The sequence below is a fragment of the Delphinus delphis genome, chromosome 15 (assembly GCF_949987515.2).
Source record: "Delphinus delphis chromosome 15, mDelDel1.2, whole genome shotgun sequence".
Classification (NCBI taxonomy): Eukaryota; Metazoa; Chordata; class Mammalia; order Artiodactyla; family Delphinidae; genus Delphinus; species Delphinus delphis.
In genome coordinates, this window is record NC_082697.1 from 43,137,877 (window position 1) to 43,154,323 (window position 16,447).

Below are 16,447 nucleotides of genomic sequence, written 5' to 3' on the forward strand. Positions count from 1 at the left end.
TTAAAGCAGTCATTTAAAAACGTGTACAATAACTCACAAGGTGGTGGTTGGGGATTGCCCTTGATTAACATGAATACACATAGCCATATTCCCGCCGAGATGATGACGGAAATTTTCATAACCATATAGAATCAAAGGTGGGAATTACTGCTACGGAAACAATTCGTTTTATTTGGCTTTTGTTTTTTGTTTTTTGTTTTTTTTTGCCCCGCGATGTGACATGCGGGGTCTTAGTTCTCAAACCCATGCCCCCTGCAGTGGAAGTGCGCAGAGTCCTAACCACTGGACCACCAGGGAATTCCCGTGGCTATTTTTTTTTTTTTTAAAACAGTGTTACTTTGGACTTCTCTGGAAGTCCAGTGGTTAAGAATCCACGCTTCCACTGCAGGGGGCGCTGGTTCCATCTCTGGTCAGGAACTAAGATCCCACATGCCAAGCGGCCAATAAATAAATAAAATAAACAAACAACGTTACTTGGATCCATTCTATCTAACCCTAGAAACTTTGTTCCTCTTTTGCAAGTATAGATACAGTAGATGTGTGGTCTGAGAAATGAGCCTGGGAATGGTCTACAAAGCCTCTGAATCTTATCCTTACGTTGAGTGACCTTTCCTTCCCAGCTCTACAGTAATGGATAATTTAGCTAAGCGTTTTTATCAAATACACAATTCTATAGTGTAATCCAAGGAACACCAGTATCCACAACCTTCCTTTGCCATAAACCTTTTCAATTTCAGACCTCAGGCCTGAGACTCACTTCCTTACCTATACAGTGGGGGCAGTAGTACCCACTTCTGGGGGTTTGTGATGATTCATTATTCCTTCAGCAGATATTTATGAAGTGCATATTCAGCATTGTTCTAGACACTGAAGATAAAGCAGCAAAGTCCCTGCCGTCAGAGTCTAAGTTCTAGTGTGGGAAACAGCAATACGCAGATACAGATATACTGATGACAAATATATTGGTGAAAAGTGCTAAGAAGAGTATAAGTCAGGGCATATATGTATAAAATAGTCAGGGCATATATGTATAAAATAGATAACTAATGAGAACCTGTTGTTTAGCATGGGGAACTCTGCTCAATGATCTGTGGTGACCTAAATGGGAAGGAAATCTAAAAAAGAGTGGATATATGTATACCTCTAACTGATTCATTTTGCTGTACAGCAGAAACTAACACAATGGTGTAAAGCAACTATACTCCAATAAAAATTTAAAAAAAAAAAGAGTGTAAGTCAGGGAAGGTGAACTGTGACAGTGAGAGGGCCTGAAGGTTTCGAGTTAGTGTTCAGAGAAGGCACAGACCTAAAGTGGAAGGGAGTTAGCCATGTGGATATGATGACTCATGTACATGCCACCAACACCCTGGGGCCCCTGCCTCAGCAAGGAGGCAGTGATACTGGAGCAGGGTGAGCTAGAGAGAGGCTGGTGGCTGAGAACAGAGTGAGGGCTGAGCAGTGGCTGAGGCCAAGTCAAGTAGGCCCGTTGGCCCATTTCATAAGCTTTCGGTTTTATTTTCCACGAGGTGGGGAGCCATTGAAGTGTTTTGAGCAAATAAGTGACAGAACTGGATCTAGAGTTTTTAAAAAGACCTTTGTGGCCACTGGATTAAGTAGACAGAAGTGAGGCAGGAGACCATTTAGGCTATTATAAGAATCCAAGTGAGGGATTATGGCACTTTGGCCCATGGTGGAGGTGGTGAGAAGTGGTTGATCCTGGATAGATTTTGAAAGGAGAGCTGACCAGGCTTGGTGATAGACCTGCTGTGTCATGAGAAGGGAGGAATCAAGGATGACTCAAAGGCTTTGGCCTGAGGAACTGTAAGGATGGACTTAGCATTCTGGAGGTGGGGAAGGCTATGGATGGAGCTGGGAGCATTCTGGAGGTGGGGAAGGTTATGGATGGAGCTGGGAGCATTCTGGAGGTGGGGAAGGTTATGGATGGAGCTGGGGTGGGAGAAGAGCTGAGAGCTCAGCTTTGAACATGATTTTAGGTGCCTGTTGGATGTCAGAGTGGATGAGTAGACCACTGGATAGAGGAGCCTGGAGTTCAAGGAAGAGGTGTGGACTGGAGATACAAATGTAGGTGTCCCCATTGTAGGGTGACCTGGATAAGATTAGAGCCTGGATAAGATTACTTATAGAGTGAGTGTGGACCAAGAGTTGAGGACTGGAGCAAGGCCTAATACCAGCAAGAAAGACTCAGTACCCCTTACTCTCTTCTTTCCAGTCCTCCCTTCCTAGCTTTTTTGTTTTTCTATTGATTGGAAAGGATTTAGTGAGTGATAGAGTAAAAAAATGTTTTACACTTTATTTTCTGGATTCCCAGTCTCCAGTATGTGCTTCTACATTACTTTAAAGAATTCACCAAAAGTATATTTGGACAAATATGAATGCTGGTTGTGATATTTAGTAATATGGTCAGTGAAATTCTTTTGCAATTTCTAAGTATCATTACAAAGCTAATATAAGGAGCTATTGAATTTCTAAAGACGTTTCTAATTGATCTTAAGTTATCAGTTGCCAATAGTTTTCACTGGCACAAATGTTGAAATTACAAGTTACTTCGGAATAAATAAGCGAATCTCTTGGTTGTACATCATTTGTAAAAAAAATAAAATAATGCCATATTAAAGAAAGCCAAAGCTATAAAACTGAATAGGTGAAACTGCTCTTTCCTTTCTGTTTTTAGGATGGGTTGAATTAGTACTTAATTTGTGTTTCACAAGTGGGAATTTGTGAAATGGATTCTTCCCCCAACAGCTAGTTCTGCTTTATAAAAATCTAAAATACTGTTTTTTTAAAAAAGTAAAAATTTTAAGCAGCTCAGTTTTCAAACGTTCGGCCCAAAAGAAAAAAAAAAAGAAATATCTATACATTTCTGTTTCAAATTAAAAAACAAAACTACCAGATCACATATTTTTTAAAGAAAAGTCCTTGTGGGAAAATAGTTATAAATCATTATTAGGACAGAATTGTCATGTCACCTTTTTCTTTTTGTTGTGTAAATTCTTATAAAACCTTTTCGGGGGTTTCCACTGTTGGGGGGAGTCAGAGAGCCGGGGATATGCGCGGAGTACCCTTCAGGCCGCTGCAGTGGGCACCAGGCGGCCTCGTGTCTGACCTAGCCCGACCCCTGCCCAGCGCTACTCCGCCAGTCAGCCGCGCCCGAACGGTGACGCGCCTTGCGGCTTCGTTTGCCCGTGTCCAAGATGGCTGCGATCGCCGCTGGGGATGTTGGGCGCGCCGGGCGCCGGGTAGGGGGCCCCGGCCGGCGTACCCGCCTACAGCCACTCAGCGCTGGCCAATCAGCGCAGGGAGGCCGCCGGCCCCGCCCCGACCCCGGCCGGCAGGGACGTCAGGGCGGCGGGCTCCAAGCGGCGGCGGCGGTGGTGGCTCACCTGAGCGGCTGCTCCCCTGAGCGGCGGCGGGTGGCGAGGCCCGGGGCGAGGGTGAGGCCGGCGGTGCTGGCCACGGGATGAGGAAGCGGACCGAGTCAGTCGCCCTGGAGCATGAGCGCCACGCCGCCTCGGGCTCGTCCTCCGCCGGCTCGGCCGCCGCGGCGCTGGACGCCGACTGCCGCCTGAAGCAGAACCTGTACCTGGCGGGCCCCGGGCCGGCCGAGCCGCGCTGCGCCGCCGACGCAGGCATGAAGCGGGCGCTGGGCAGGTGAGGAGCGGCGGAGGCGGCCCGGGACCCACAACCCTCCGGAGCTACTTGCCCTCCACCCCGCGTGCCCCCCGACCCTCTCCGGGCGTCCCCGGGTGCCTCCCCCGTGGTCCCCCTCTGGCCCCCGCGCCCCCTTCCTTCTCGGGCGGGCCTGGGGGGGCCCTCCAGTGACCGGCAGGTGAGCGCCTCTCGACGAGGGTGGCGAGCTCCTGGACGCCCGGGAGCGCTGACTCCGCTCCGATCTGCTCTGCGTCCGACTCCGACCCATCGTCCCTCTCGCCGGGTGGGCAGCTCACCGGTGCCTGAGTCTCCGCGGCACCCTCTGCTCGAAGCTGCCGGTCCCTCGGGGACGGTTGAGGGGTCGGCCGTGTGCAGGGACATGGGGTGCACCGCATCCTCGGCTGTCGAGGGGGTGGGGGGAAGCCCGGCGTTCGCGAGCAGCTGGCTGGTGGTACGTGGAATGTGTCCGCAGGAGTCGTCTCCTTGGGAATCTCCGTCCCGTCCGGAAGTCACCTGGTTATTTTCGGTCTCCCTTTGGGGAGATGAATGCGTTTATGTTAAATTAATCTCACAGTTGGGATAGGGGCATATTTCACGCGGGCAAGTCTCTCCCCATAGTCTGGCTGTTTGTAGAACGTATCACTCATGGCAGTTTTGAAGTCTTGATGTTTCAGTGGTGTTTGAAGAAGTTAGTATGTAATGTTCTCAGGTGTTGTAGCAGAGTCACTGATTTCGGGGTCAACTGGAATGCCCTTAATTGACACTGGCCACTTCCGTGTAAAATATTTATCCAAATAGCCCCTAAAAACATCAACTGCATTGCCTGAAAGATCATGAAATTAAACTATATACCTCTCTAAGTCAGTGGTTCCCAGTCCTGCCAGAAGTTCAGGGACTGACAATATTTTTGTTTTTGTGTAAAATTATCTAGCAACTGGTGAGTATCTTTTGTGAAACTAAGCTGTTCTGTGGAAAGGTTTATCTGCATTAAAAACTCACAACTGGCTTTAATGCACTTTTAGTAACAAGCTTGACATAGCACTTAGATAGGTTGGGAACTCTTCCTCTGAAGAAATCAAGTTGTGATGCACAATGTTTGGGGAAACAGTGCTGGCCTGGCACCTTCCTTGAAAGATGTACTGTATTAAAAGGATCTGATTATTTTTATTTTTGAGTTGGAGACAAAGAGAGACATTCAAGTGGTGCCATATCCTTTGGATAAACAAAAGGCTGTTACGGGAATAAAAAGAAAAGCAGAGGGCGGGAAGGCCAAATTTGTGTGTCAGCCCATGGCTTCCTTCCCTATTGCCTGAAATGCTCTCCTGGATGTTCTCCTGCTGCGTCTTCTCCTTCAACCAGGTCTCTGCTTTACTGTCACCTCTTCAGAGAGGCCTTCCCAGACCAGCACATCCAAAATAGCCTTCCTGCCGCCCCCAACCCCCCTATTCTGTTTACTTGTTTCTTCATCGCACTTATCCCTTAGCTCAGGGGTCCCCTGTGGTCCCCAGGCCACACAGCAGGTGAGCAGAGCAGCGGGAGGCCAGGCGAAGCTTCATCTTCCGCTCCCCATCACTCCCCATTACTCGCATTACCACCTGAACCATCCCCGCCCATCACTCACATTACTGCCTGAAACCATCCCCCTCCTTTCCGTGGAAAAACTGTCTTCCATGAAACTGGTGCCTGGTGCCAGAAAGGTTGGGGACCGCTGCCTTAGCTGACGGTGTGATTGCCTGCACACTTGACTTGCTTTGTGGGTAGTCTCCTTCACGAGAACGGAAGCCCTCTGAGAGCAGGGACAATTTTTCTCTCAGCGTCTGTCTCCAGGGCCTCGCACATAGTAGGTGGGAGAAAATACTTGGTGAATGAATATCTAGAATAGATACCTAGAATTGGAATTGCTGAGCCAAGGGATGTGTGTTTATGACTTTGAAAGCAAAGGCCAAAGTGCACTCCCAAGAAGTTGTACTGACACGCCCTCCAGTAGTGTCAGTTGCCTGCCCCCCAATAGTGAACATTACCAGATATTTTGATCTTTTTCTACTTGATTGATGAAAATGACATCTGATTTGTAACTTTAATTTGCATTTCTTAATGGTTAGGTGGCAATTTTTGTGTGTTTTTCTAAGCTCATTATACATCTTTGGGATTATTTACGTCTTTAATGATCCGCCTTTGTTTGGGTCCTCCTGCAGATTTCTTTTAACGTTCTATTGTGCACGTGTTCAAATATACAAAAGTAGAGGAGACAGTATAATATAATGAATAGTCAACAGTTTTCCATGTTTTGCCAATCTTGAATCATCTCTTCCTCCTCCCCTCCATTTTTAGTATGGTGGGGGACTAGGCTATTTTAAAGCAAATGATTTCATCCATAAATATTTCGCAGTATATCATGAACAAATAGGGACTTTTTGAAATATATCTAACCCCAAAGCTATTATCGTATTGTGTCAAAATTAACAATTTATAATCTGTAATTAATTTAATATTATCTAATATCCAGTCTACACATACATTTCCCTGTCTCAGAAATGTCTTTTTAAGTCAGTTTTAAAATCCTGTACATTTCTTAAGTTTATTCCTAGTTATTTTATCTTTCTGTTGTTATTGAAAATAGAATATTTTCTTATATTACATATTGTAACTGGTTGTATTTATTACTTCTGTAACTAGCAACTTACATAATCTTAGTTTCAAGTAGTTTTTGCAGTTGTTTCTTGAATTTTCCAGGTATACTATCATGTCAGCTGCAAATAATAAGAATTTTGTCTCGTTTTCTACTTTCTTATGTCTTTTGTTTCTTTCTCTTTTTTGGTTACATTGTATTTCCAGAACGAGGTTGAATAATAGGGATGATACTGGGTATCCTGACTTTAAAGAGAGTTCTTTTAGTGTTTGTGCCACATTAGTTATTTTAGTAAGGGGTGTGTTGCTGTTTTGTCATTTTTTAAGTCAAAAATGGTTGTTGAATTTTATCAAATGCTGTTTTAGCATCTGTGAAATTATCATATAAATTTTATCTCTTGACCTGTTAGTATGCTGAGTTGTAGTAATAGATTTTATAATATTGAATCATCATTTTATCTTATTGAATCATCATTATTGAGTCATCAATGATAACTCTTTTTTTTTTTTTTGTGGCACGCAGGCCTCTCACTGTTGTGGCCTCTCCCCCTGTAGAGCACAGGCTCTGGACGCGCAGGCTCAGCGGCCATGGCTCACGGGCCCAGCCGCTCCGCGGCATGTGGGATCTTCCTGGACCGGGGCATGAACCCGCGTCCCCTGCATCGGCAGGCGGACTCCCAACCGCTGCGCCACCAGGGAAACCCAATGATAACTCTTATGGTGTAGACAGATTCTATTTATTAATATTTTACACCATTATTTGTGAGACTAGTCTGTAATTTTCTTGTTCAATGCCGTCTTTACCAAGTTGTTTTAGTGTTTTCTATAGCTTTATTAAAAGTTTTCTCTTTCTCTTCTTTAGCCAGTTTAAACACTTTTGAAATGATCTCTTTCTTTAAATTTTGGTAGAATTCACCTGTAAAACTACCTAAGTGTGGTGCCTTTTTTTAGAATATAGCACTTTGATAACTATTATAGTTTCTTAGATTTGCGCTCTCTTTCTGGGTTCGGTTTTGGTTATTTATATGTTTATAGTAAATCATCTTTTATATCTAGCTTTTTCCTCTGTACCTGGGGCTGTTCCCTAGTCTTGTTTCCTATTTTATATACTTATACTTTTTTCCCCTTTTTTCTTGCTCTAGTACACACACACACACACACACACACACACACACACAGAGTAAAGTGGATTTTTTCCTAAATAAAAAAATATTTTTTCCCAAAGTAAACCTTTTTTTGTTTATTATTCTGGGAGGCCAGGATGGAGAGAACGTGTTCTATCTGAAGGGGGCAGCAGCTACTGCAGTCTCTCCTGTTGCTCCCCAGCAGGAATGTGGTTCCAGGACCGCCAGATCTTCCAGTCTTTCCTGAAGAGTAGCTGGGTGTAAGCCTGCATCTGTGATCTCTAACTTTTTAAATGTTGCTGGCAACTAATTCAGATGAAGACAACAACCTTGGAGGGAAAACAAAACCAAAACCAGTTTGTGTGTGTGTTTTTAATTTTATTTATTTGGCTGCCTTGGGTCTTAGATGGGGCACGTGGGCTTCTCTCCAGTTGCGGCTTGTGGGCTCAGTAGTTGTGGTGTACGGGCTTAATTGCCCCAGGGCATGTGGGATCTTAGTTCCCTGACCAGGGATCGAACCCGTGTCCCCTGCATTGGAAGGCGGATTCTTAACCCCTGGACCACCAGGGAAGTCTGTGTGTGTTTTAATTGAAGTGTAGTTGATTTACAATGTTGTGTTTCAGTTGCACAGCAAAGTGATTCATATATATAATATATATATATATATATATGTTCTTTTTCAGATTCTTTTCCCTTATAGGTTATTACAACATACTGAGTATAGTTCCCTTTTGGTTTGTTTTAATTGTTGGACTAAAGGGTTATTATTATTATTATTTTTTTTTGCGGTACGTGGGCTCTGTTGTGGCCTCTCCCGTTGCGGAGCACAGGCTCCAGACGCGCAGGCTCAGCGGCCATGGCTCACGGGCCCAGCTGCTCCGCGGCATATGGGATCTTCCCGGACCGGGGCACGAACCCATGTCCCCTGCATCGGCAGGCGGACTCTCAACCACTGCGCCACCAGGGAAGCCCTAAAGGGTTATTTTTGAAGGTAAATGTTTATCTGACTTACATGTCAACTGTGTACTCCATAAGAGGAGGGACTGGATACTATTTTTGCTTTGCGTATGTCTGGTACAAGGAGGCAAGTGAGGGATTCTGTGGGCCTTTCATTTTCTTTTCTGTAATCTTGGAGTTCTTGGCAATATGCAATAAAGGCATAAGTGGTCTAAATTGGGCCTAAGGAGGCAGTAATGAGATGTATAGGTCTCTGTTTCAGTCAACTAGACTATCCTTTGACTGTCAATTCACAGGCCCGATCTGCCAGATAACGGAGATCAGTGGACCCCCTGGGAGATTTCACAGCTGATGACCTTTGTTTGTAAATACAGAAGAACTCAGGCATCACCCTTGGTTCCTTCTTCATCCAAAAGAAGGAACTTCATGCAGGGCTGCTGTTGGCTTCACCATAACCTAGAAAGGCGGGTGACCAAGGTGAATGTCTGTCTCGGAGCTAGCTTTTGTCCTTAAAGTCTGCTTTTCTCCATCCCCCTTCTCCTCCCACTCCCCAGAGTAGAGTCTGTGCCTGGACCATGACAAGCAGGGGGGCAGGCTTTGTTATGGTGCCTCAAATGGGGCCCCCAACTTGGTCCCTCTCTTCCCAGTTGTAGTTTATCTTATCAGGGACCCATTCCAGCCCTGGACCCGGGACCCTGGGACTTCACACCTTTTTGGTGAGATTAGTGTCCTGTATCTCTGCTTGTTTCCCAGTTCCTTTCAGCCAGCATATACTCTCCCTTCTCAAGGGAGTGTCTGTCTTCTACAGTAATGTTGAGCATACACTGCTCAAATGCAGGAGATTAAAATCTCCAGAAGATACGTATCACAGAGGTAACCTTGGAAAGAGGCTTAGAAGATGGGTCATTTTCTCAGGGTTCTGCTGACAGCAGTGGAGACAGGATGCCTTTCCAGACTCATGATCCTCCTCCTTCTCCCACTAGAGCACTTTTCCTTCCAAAATGCAGTCTACGGGAAAACTTTAACTGCAATGTTATCTTGAAAACTGACAGATTAAGTCAATGCTTTTCACCCGGACGTGATGCCACAGAACTTGGGTGTCCACATGGAGAGTGGGTAGGTCATTTGTCTCTTCCTGAACTGAGGGCCAGGGTCTGGAGTGTCAGTGAGGACACGGGCTGCTGACACAGGGAAGTGTGATGCCAGGAAACCCAGCCTGAGGTGTCCAGTTAGTAGAAGGACCCGTTGTTTAGGCTTGGTGCCCATCTTAGTATTGTTTGATATTTTAGGGGAAAGCTTGAATGGAAACTGAGTCTCAAGTGAGTGTTTTCAGGTTTGTGGCTTGGGGTGAGTTGCTTAACTATGAGTTTGTTTCTTCCTCTATAATGTGGGGATAAAAATATCTTCCTTATAGGATTGGGGTGAGGGTCCAGTGTATGAAAGAGCCAGGCACACAGTGAGCACTCAGTCAGTGGCATCTTGGTCATCCCCAATATTATTGCTAGTGTTATTTGTTGGAGTATTGAGAAAGCTCTGTTAACTTAGGTCAAGAAGAATGTACCCTCCCTCCCTTTCTGCCCCCCAATTTTTTTAGTTAATTAATTAACTTATTATTTATTTATTTTGGCTGTGCTGAATCTTCATTGTGGCACACAGGACCTTTAGTTGTGGCATGCAGGCTTCTTAGTTATGGCATGCGAACTCTTATTTGTGGCATGCACGTGGGATCTAGTTCCTCCACCAGGGATGGAACCTGGGCCCCCTGCATTGGGAGCACGGAGTCTTACCCACTGGACCACCGGGGAAGTCCTTGCCCCCAAACTATTACAGTATGTCTTCTCAGCCAGTTGTCATGCATGTAGTTGTCATCATGATCAGTTAACACATCTGTTGGTAATAGAACGTTTTTAAGCAATACTTTTTGGTTATTCAACACTTTTTTTTCACCTGTTCATTTAGCAAAGTTTGATGTATGTACAGTAACTCTTCTAAGTGCTGAGGCTGCAGCAGTGGATGTGGGTCATGTCTTGTGGACTTTACCTTCTGGTGGCAGAGGCAGGTGACAAGCGAACAAGTATGTGCTGTGTCAGGTGCTCAGGGCTTGAGGAGGAAAGTAGGGCCAGTAAGGAGCAGCTGAGGCATGTATACAGGAGGCCTTTCTCATAAGGGGACATTTGAATGGAAGCCACTGGCTGCTTTAGAGTGGAGGAGTGCCTGGGTATGATGTATGTCATTGACATGTCACTCTGATCGCTGGGATGAAGACAGACTGGAAGGGCAGCAGGAGCAGGGGGACCCGCTAGAAGTCATCCAGGCAACAGATGATGGGGACTTGGGCCTGGGGTAGCTGTGGAGGTGAGAAATGTTGCATTCTGGATCTGTTTCCAAGGAGGTGTCAACAGGATTTGCTGATGGATTAGTAAGAAAGAGCGAGGAGAGTCACAGGATTCACCAGTTCTCTTCTGAGCAGTGGAAGAGTGGAGCTGCCATGTGCTGAGATGGGGCAGTTGTGGGAAATGAGTTTGGTTTGGGGCATATGGAGGTGCCTATGAAACATGCAAGTGGAATAGGTAGGAGTTGGAGTTCAGGGGAGAGCTGGGGCCAACATCTGACGTTAGCCTGCAGGTAGTGTTCAGAGTCACGACAGGATCCCAGGGCTGGACCCTGGGCCCTGGACAGGTAGGGGCTGGAGAAGGGGAGCCTCAAACCAAGGAGACCTGGAGGGAGGCAGCTGAGAGGAGAGCTGGGAGGAAGGGGTCAAGGGAGCTATTGGAAGAAAGCCTGTTGCAGAGGAGAGTGTGATCTGCCATTGGATTTGGAGACATAAGGATCAGTGGTTGTTAGTGTGGTTAATTTGAGTGGTGGAGGCAAGAGCCTGATGGAGTGGCTCAAGGGAGAAGTAGGGAGAAGAAATGCAGATAGCTTTTCCAAGGAGTTTTGCCAGAAAAGGCAACAGAAATGAGGGGGTGGGTAACTGGAGTAGGAGGAAGTTTCTGACCAGTGCTGTAGAGTGCCTTGGTGTGCTCCTGAGGATAGTCCAGGAGGGGAAAGACTGGTGATGCCGAGTGCTGGTGGCGTGGTGTCTTTGGGACCCAGTACCCCAAGGCCAAGTCAGCGGTCCTCAGACAGGGAGGTAGGCCAAGGGTGCTGTGAAGCTGCAGGGAGGTGGTTAGATGTGTGTGGGGAGCACTGGAGGTTCTCTACTGGGTGCTTCTGTTTTCTCTGTGGAATAAGAGCAAAGCCCTGTGCCAAGGGGAGAGGAGGTACTACAGGTATTTCCCTTTCAGTTCTCAACCTGGACCTGGTCTTACCTCTCTATCCTTAACCTAATCAGATGTTTCCTACCATTATTTGCTAAAGTCTCATTAACACGGACAGTCAAGCTCCTTGGCAGAGACTCTTCTTTTTTTTTTCTTTTTAAGAAGATGTTGGGGGGCTTCCCTGGTGGCGCAGTGGTTGAGAGTCTGCCTGCCGATGCAGGGGACACGGGTTTGTGCCCCGGTCCAGGAAGATCCAACATGCCGTGGAGCGGCTGGGCCCGTGAGCCATGGTCGCTGAGCCTGCACGTCTGGAGCCTGTGCTCCTCAACGGGAGAGGCCACAACAGTGAGAGGCCCGCGTACCGCAAAAAAAAAAAAAGAAGATTTTGGGGATAGGAGTTTATTAATTAATTTATTTATTTTTGCTGCGTTGGGTCTTCATTTCTGTGCGAGGGCTATCTCTAGTTGTGGCAAGTGGGGGCCACTCTTCATCGCGGTGCGTGGGCCTCTCGCTATCGCGGCCTCTCGTTGTGGAGCACAGGCTCCAGATGCGCAGGCTCAGTAGTTGTGGCTCACGGACCTAGTTGCTCTGCGGCATGTGGGATCCTCCCAGACCAGGGCTCGAACCCGTGTCCCCTGCATTAGCAGGCAGATTCTCAACCACTGCGCCACCAGGGAAGCCCGAAACTCTTCTTTTTGACATGCGGTGTTGCAAAAATGGATGACAGAAGTGGTTCTCATGGGAAGTCGTTTCAGCTGTGACTTGCTATGTGTCTGAGAAGCCATGTGTGTTCTGCACAGCCGAGTACTGCCTGGTCCTGGGGGGCCTGAGGGCAGCTGCCCCCCGGAGGGCCCTGCATATGGCCCAGTGACGGGGGTGTTAAGCTGGGTTTGAGGTGGAGGTGGGGAAGAGATCAACATGAACGGAGGGCAACACAGAGTGAGTATGTGGGACGTAGGCAGAATTCTTACCTCTCAGGTTTTGCTAATACACAAATAGAAGTTTCTAAATAGAATTTGTCTTGAGATGATACTTATGGGCTTTAGTTGTCTTAATCATGTGTAATCTGTTTACCAGGTATGGAAATGCCCTGAGAAGGTAAAAAGAGAAGGGGGTAGATGAGTGTCAGTGTGAGGAGTTTCAGAAGGAATTTCATTTTGCAAAGATGAAGGCAGAGAAGGAGTGTCAATGAAGGAATACAAGCATATCTCAGGAATGCTGCAATTTAGGGTTTGTCCTTAAAGCTTGAAAGTTGTCCTGAGCATTAGGGTAAAGAAAAGAAAGTTGCAGTTATTTTCAGTTCTTATCACACTTTCAGATCTCCACACAAGGTTTAGAGATATATATACATATATATTTTTTAATAAATTTATTTATTTATTTTTGGCTGTGTTGGGTCTTTGTTGCTGCGCTTGGACTTGCTCTAGTTGCGGCAAGCAGGGACTACTCTTCATTGCAGTGCGTGGGCTTCTCATTATGGTGGCTTCTCTTCTGGCGGAGCACGGGCTCTAGGTGCGTTGGCTTCAGTAGTTGTGGCATGCGGGCTCAGTAGTTGTGGCTCGCGGGCTCTAGAGCGCAGGGTCAGTAGCTGTGGCGCACGGGCTTAGTTGCTCCACGGCATGTGGTATCTTCCAGAACCAGGGCTTGAACCCATGTCCCCTGCATTGGCAGGCGCATTCTTTACCACTGTGCCACCAGGGAAGTCCCAAGGTTCAGATATATTGACTGAACTATTCGTAGTGGGAAGGTAAGAATGTTCAGTGTTGAAGCAGATCGTTTGGATGCCATAGTTCAGAGTCCTAAAAGAGATATATGCCTTTTAACTTTCAACTGTTTCTTTCTCCTAATAATGTGTACAACACAGACTCTTTACTGTTTCATGTTTGACTTGTGCCATTCCTAGTCCTGGAACATCATGTGGTTCCTACCTGAAAGTGACCGTGTCAGTGTTGGGTGCTCATAGATTATTGTATTCAACAAACAGTTAACTTGCTTCTATTGTTTGTTTGATATCAAGCTAGGCACTGGGAAAGAAGAAAGATGGCAGTATCTTTTTTTTAACATTTTTATTGGAGTATAATTGCTTTGCAGTGGTGTGTTAGTTTCTTCAAGCATTTTTATTATGTCTATAGAAGAGACAAAATGCAAGTGTGGCTGGAGATGATTAGTCTGATCTCACATTCATCCTTTGTTGCTCTGACATTTTTTGTGCTGTTTTATCTTCACAGTATCTCATCTTTTAGGCTCCCACTTCAGTGACAGGATATAACTCATCCTGTCAATGCATCCCTGGCATACCAAGCTTTCTGTAGATAAAAGAAAAGAAATGTTCACAGTTTAGGAACACGGCACACCTTGACAAGGCATGTCATGGCAGAACCTACGGGAAGGAAAATAAGACTGCCATTCTAGGACATCGGATACTTGGCTTTGGGTTCCAGAAGGAAGGGACTGTTACACCAGTGGAGGCCAGCTGGGAGCCTGCCAGTATAGCCCCAGAGCCTCAACAGAAAGCACAAGGGAGATTCTGCAGGGACCAAGGCAGGGATCTTCAGGTATGAGGCCACCGCAAGGGATGGCAACTGCCATGGTGAAAGGCAGCCCTTGAGAGATCCTGTCTTCTTCCCTCTGTTCCCTTCTCATTTTGTTTTTTTTCCTGATTACAAAAGTAAAAAAAGATTTCTTAATACAGATTTAAAACATAGAATATAATTGAGAAAGTGGAATTATCCCCTGGATAATTACTGTTAACAGTGTGACATATATTGAGAAGATTGCTTGCATGTTTATTCTTTTATTCATCTAACAAATACTTGTTGAAGACGTAGTGTGTGCTGGAGGCTGTGGATAAAATGTTACAGAGTCAGACAGGTCCCAACCCTTGTGGAGCTCACATTCTCCTCGTGAAGCAGAAGGAAAGCAAAAAAGGTACATGTAAATACACAGTAAATTTCAAGAGGTGGTAAAGTGCTATAAAGAAAAACAGGGCTTCCCTGGTGGCGCAGTGGTTAACAATCTGCCTGCCAATGCAAGAGACACGGGTTTGAGCCCTGGTCTGGGAAGATCCCACATGCCGTGGAGCAACTAAGCCCGTGAGCCACAACTACTGAACCTGCGCTCTAGAGCTCACAAGCCACAACTACTGAGCCCACATGCCACAATTACTGAGCCTGTGCGCCTAGAGCCCATGCTCCACAACAAGAGAAGCCACTGCAATGAGAAGCCTGTGCACTGCAACGAAGAGTAGCCCCCACTTGCCGCAACTAGAGAAAGGCCATGTGCAGCAATGAAGATCCAACGCAGCCAAAAACAAATTAAATAAATAAAGCAAGATAGCTTTAAGAAGAAGATAACAGACCCAAAATGGAGTTGCTTATGCTAAATAAGCCCACGTCACCAAACGGAGACTTAACTTCATTAGAGACTCGGCTCTCCTAGAAATGGGTTCTTCAACCAGTCAATCAGGAATCACCTGGTCAGCACTAATGTGGTTATCTGCCTGATAGACCCCTGTTGTCTCCTAAAGGAAAGTGACCGTGGAATAAATAACTCGCTTCTGTTGTCTCATAAAACTTCCTTGTTCCCACTCTCTTCTCCCTGTGAAAGTCTTTCATTTTGTACAGCTCCTTGGAGTTCCTTTCTGTTTGCTACATGAGATGCTGCCCGATTGATGAATTGTTGAATAAAGCCAATAAGATCTTTAAGGTTTGCTCAGATGAATTTTGTTTTTTAACAGGAGGTAAAACAATTGTGTATGAAGCACTTGAAAACAAGCTATACTATAGTGATAAAACATCCTCGTCACTGTCAGGAGAACAAGGCCTTTTCACAGTAGGTCACCCAGCTGTTAAACTCTGCCAGCATCCTCATGACTTTTTGTTTTCTTCTCTGGGAACAAAGACATTTATGGGATTGCACTTGTGTATTTTATTAAGGCCTTAAAGCTTTTAATTCTGTTCAGTGAAATTACTCCCAATACTGTGTTTGAATAAGAGTTTGAAGATTGTTCTTAAGGTTTCCACCTATAAACTAGGTAGAAGTCCACCTATTAGTCTTGGGGAGTGAATTTTGGATTTACTCTTTTGTTCCTTCTGAGAGAATATAATGAGATAATAGAATATATATATATATATATATATGTATGTACACATATATATATGATGGAATATATAACATAAGATGTATTTTGAAATATATCTATTAATATAATGGAATAAAGCGAAAAACTCTTCCTTAATAATTTTGATGGTTACAGTAATAGAGTAATTGGTGAAAACTAAATATAGATACTTTTTAATAGGAATACAGTTCTTCCACTTCTGGCCACTGAAGATAGAGTAACAGGGACTGAATTTACCCTGAAATAACTAAAACAACAACAAAATCCAGACAAAATGCATGAAACAAGGTTTCCAAACACTGGCCACTGGCAACGAGAGACAGTAGTCTCTGGAGAGGTGACAAACAAAGTGAGCCCTACAGCAACTCCAGCTTACTACCGTGAGAGTTTCCCCGCTGTATCACAGGGACAAGGAAATTGATGTGGAGCCTGGTGGACTTCCTGAGCTGTGGATAAGGTGCTGAGAGTCTGGGGACACCAACATGCCTACACTTTATAGGACAGAGGACCAGGGAGAGACATGGGTACAGAGAGAACTCTGGAGATCTGCAGAGGAGAATCTGGAGATCTCTGCACCTTGAGTATTCAACATAGTGCTGCTCAGCACACATGTGTGAGGAAACTATCTGAGGCTGGGGAGAGAACTTCCCGAAAGGTTTAGATGAAACAGTTCCAGTTCCCTCTAACAA

General features: G+C 45.6%; 1 protein-coding gene across 2 annotated transcripts in view; it reads left to right on the forward strand.

Moving 5' to 3' along the window:
• The first annotated feature begins 3,332 nt into the window (after nt 1-3,332).
• Nucleotides 3,333-16,447, forward strand: part of ABHD12 (abhydrolase domain containing 12, lysophospholipase) — a 70,107-nt gene continuing 56,992 nt past the window's right edge. For both annotated transcript variants that reach the window (XM_060031266.1, XM_060031265.2), the window contains exon 1: nt 3,333-3,669. In XM_060031266.1, coding sequence (XP_059887249.1) covers nt 3,479-3,669 — 191 coding nt within the window. In that variant the 5' untranslated portion in view covers nt 3,333-3,478. The remainder of the gene's footprint in view (nt 3,670-16,447) is intronic.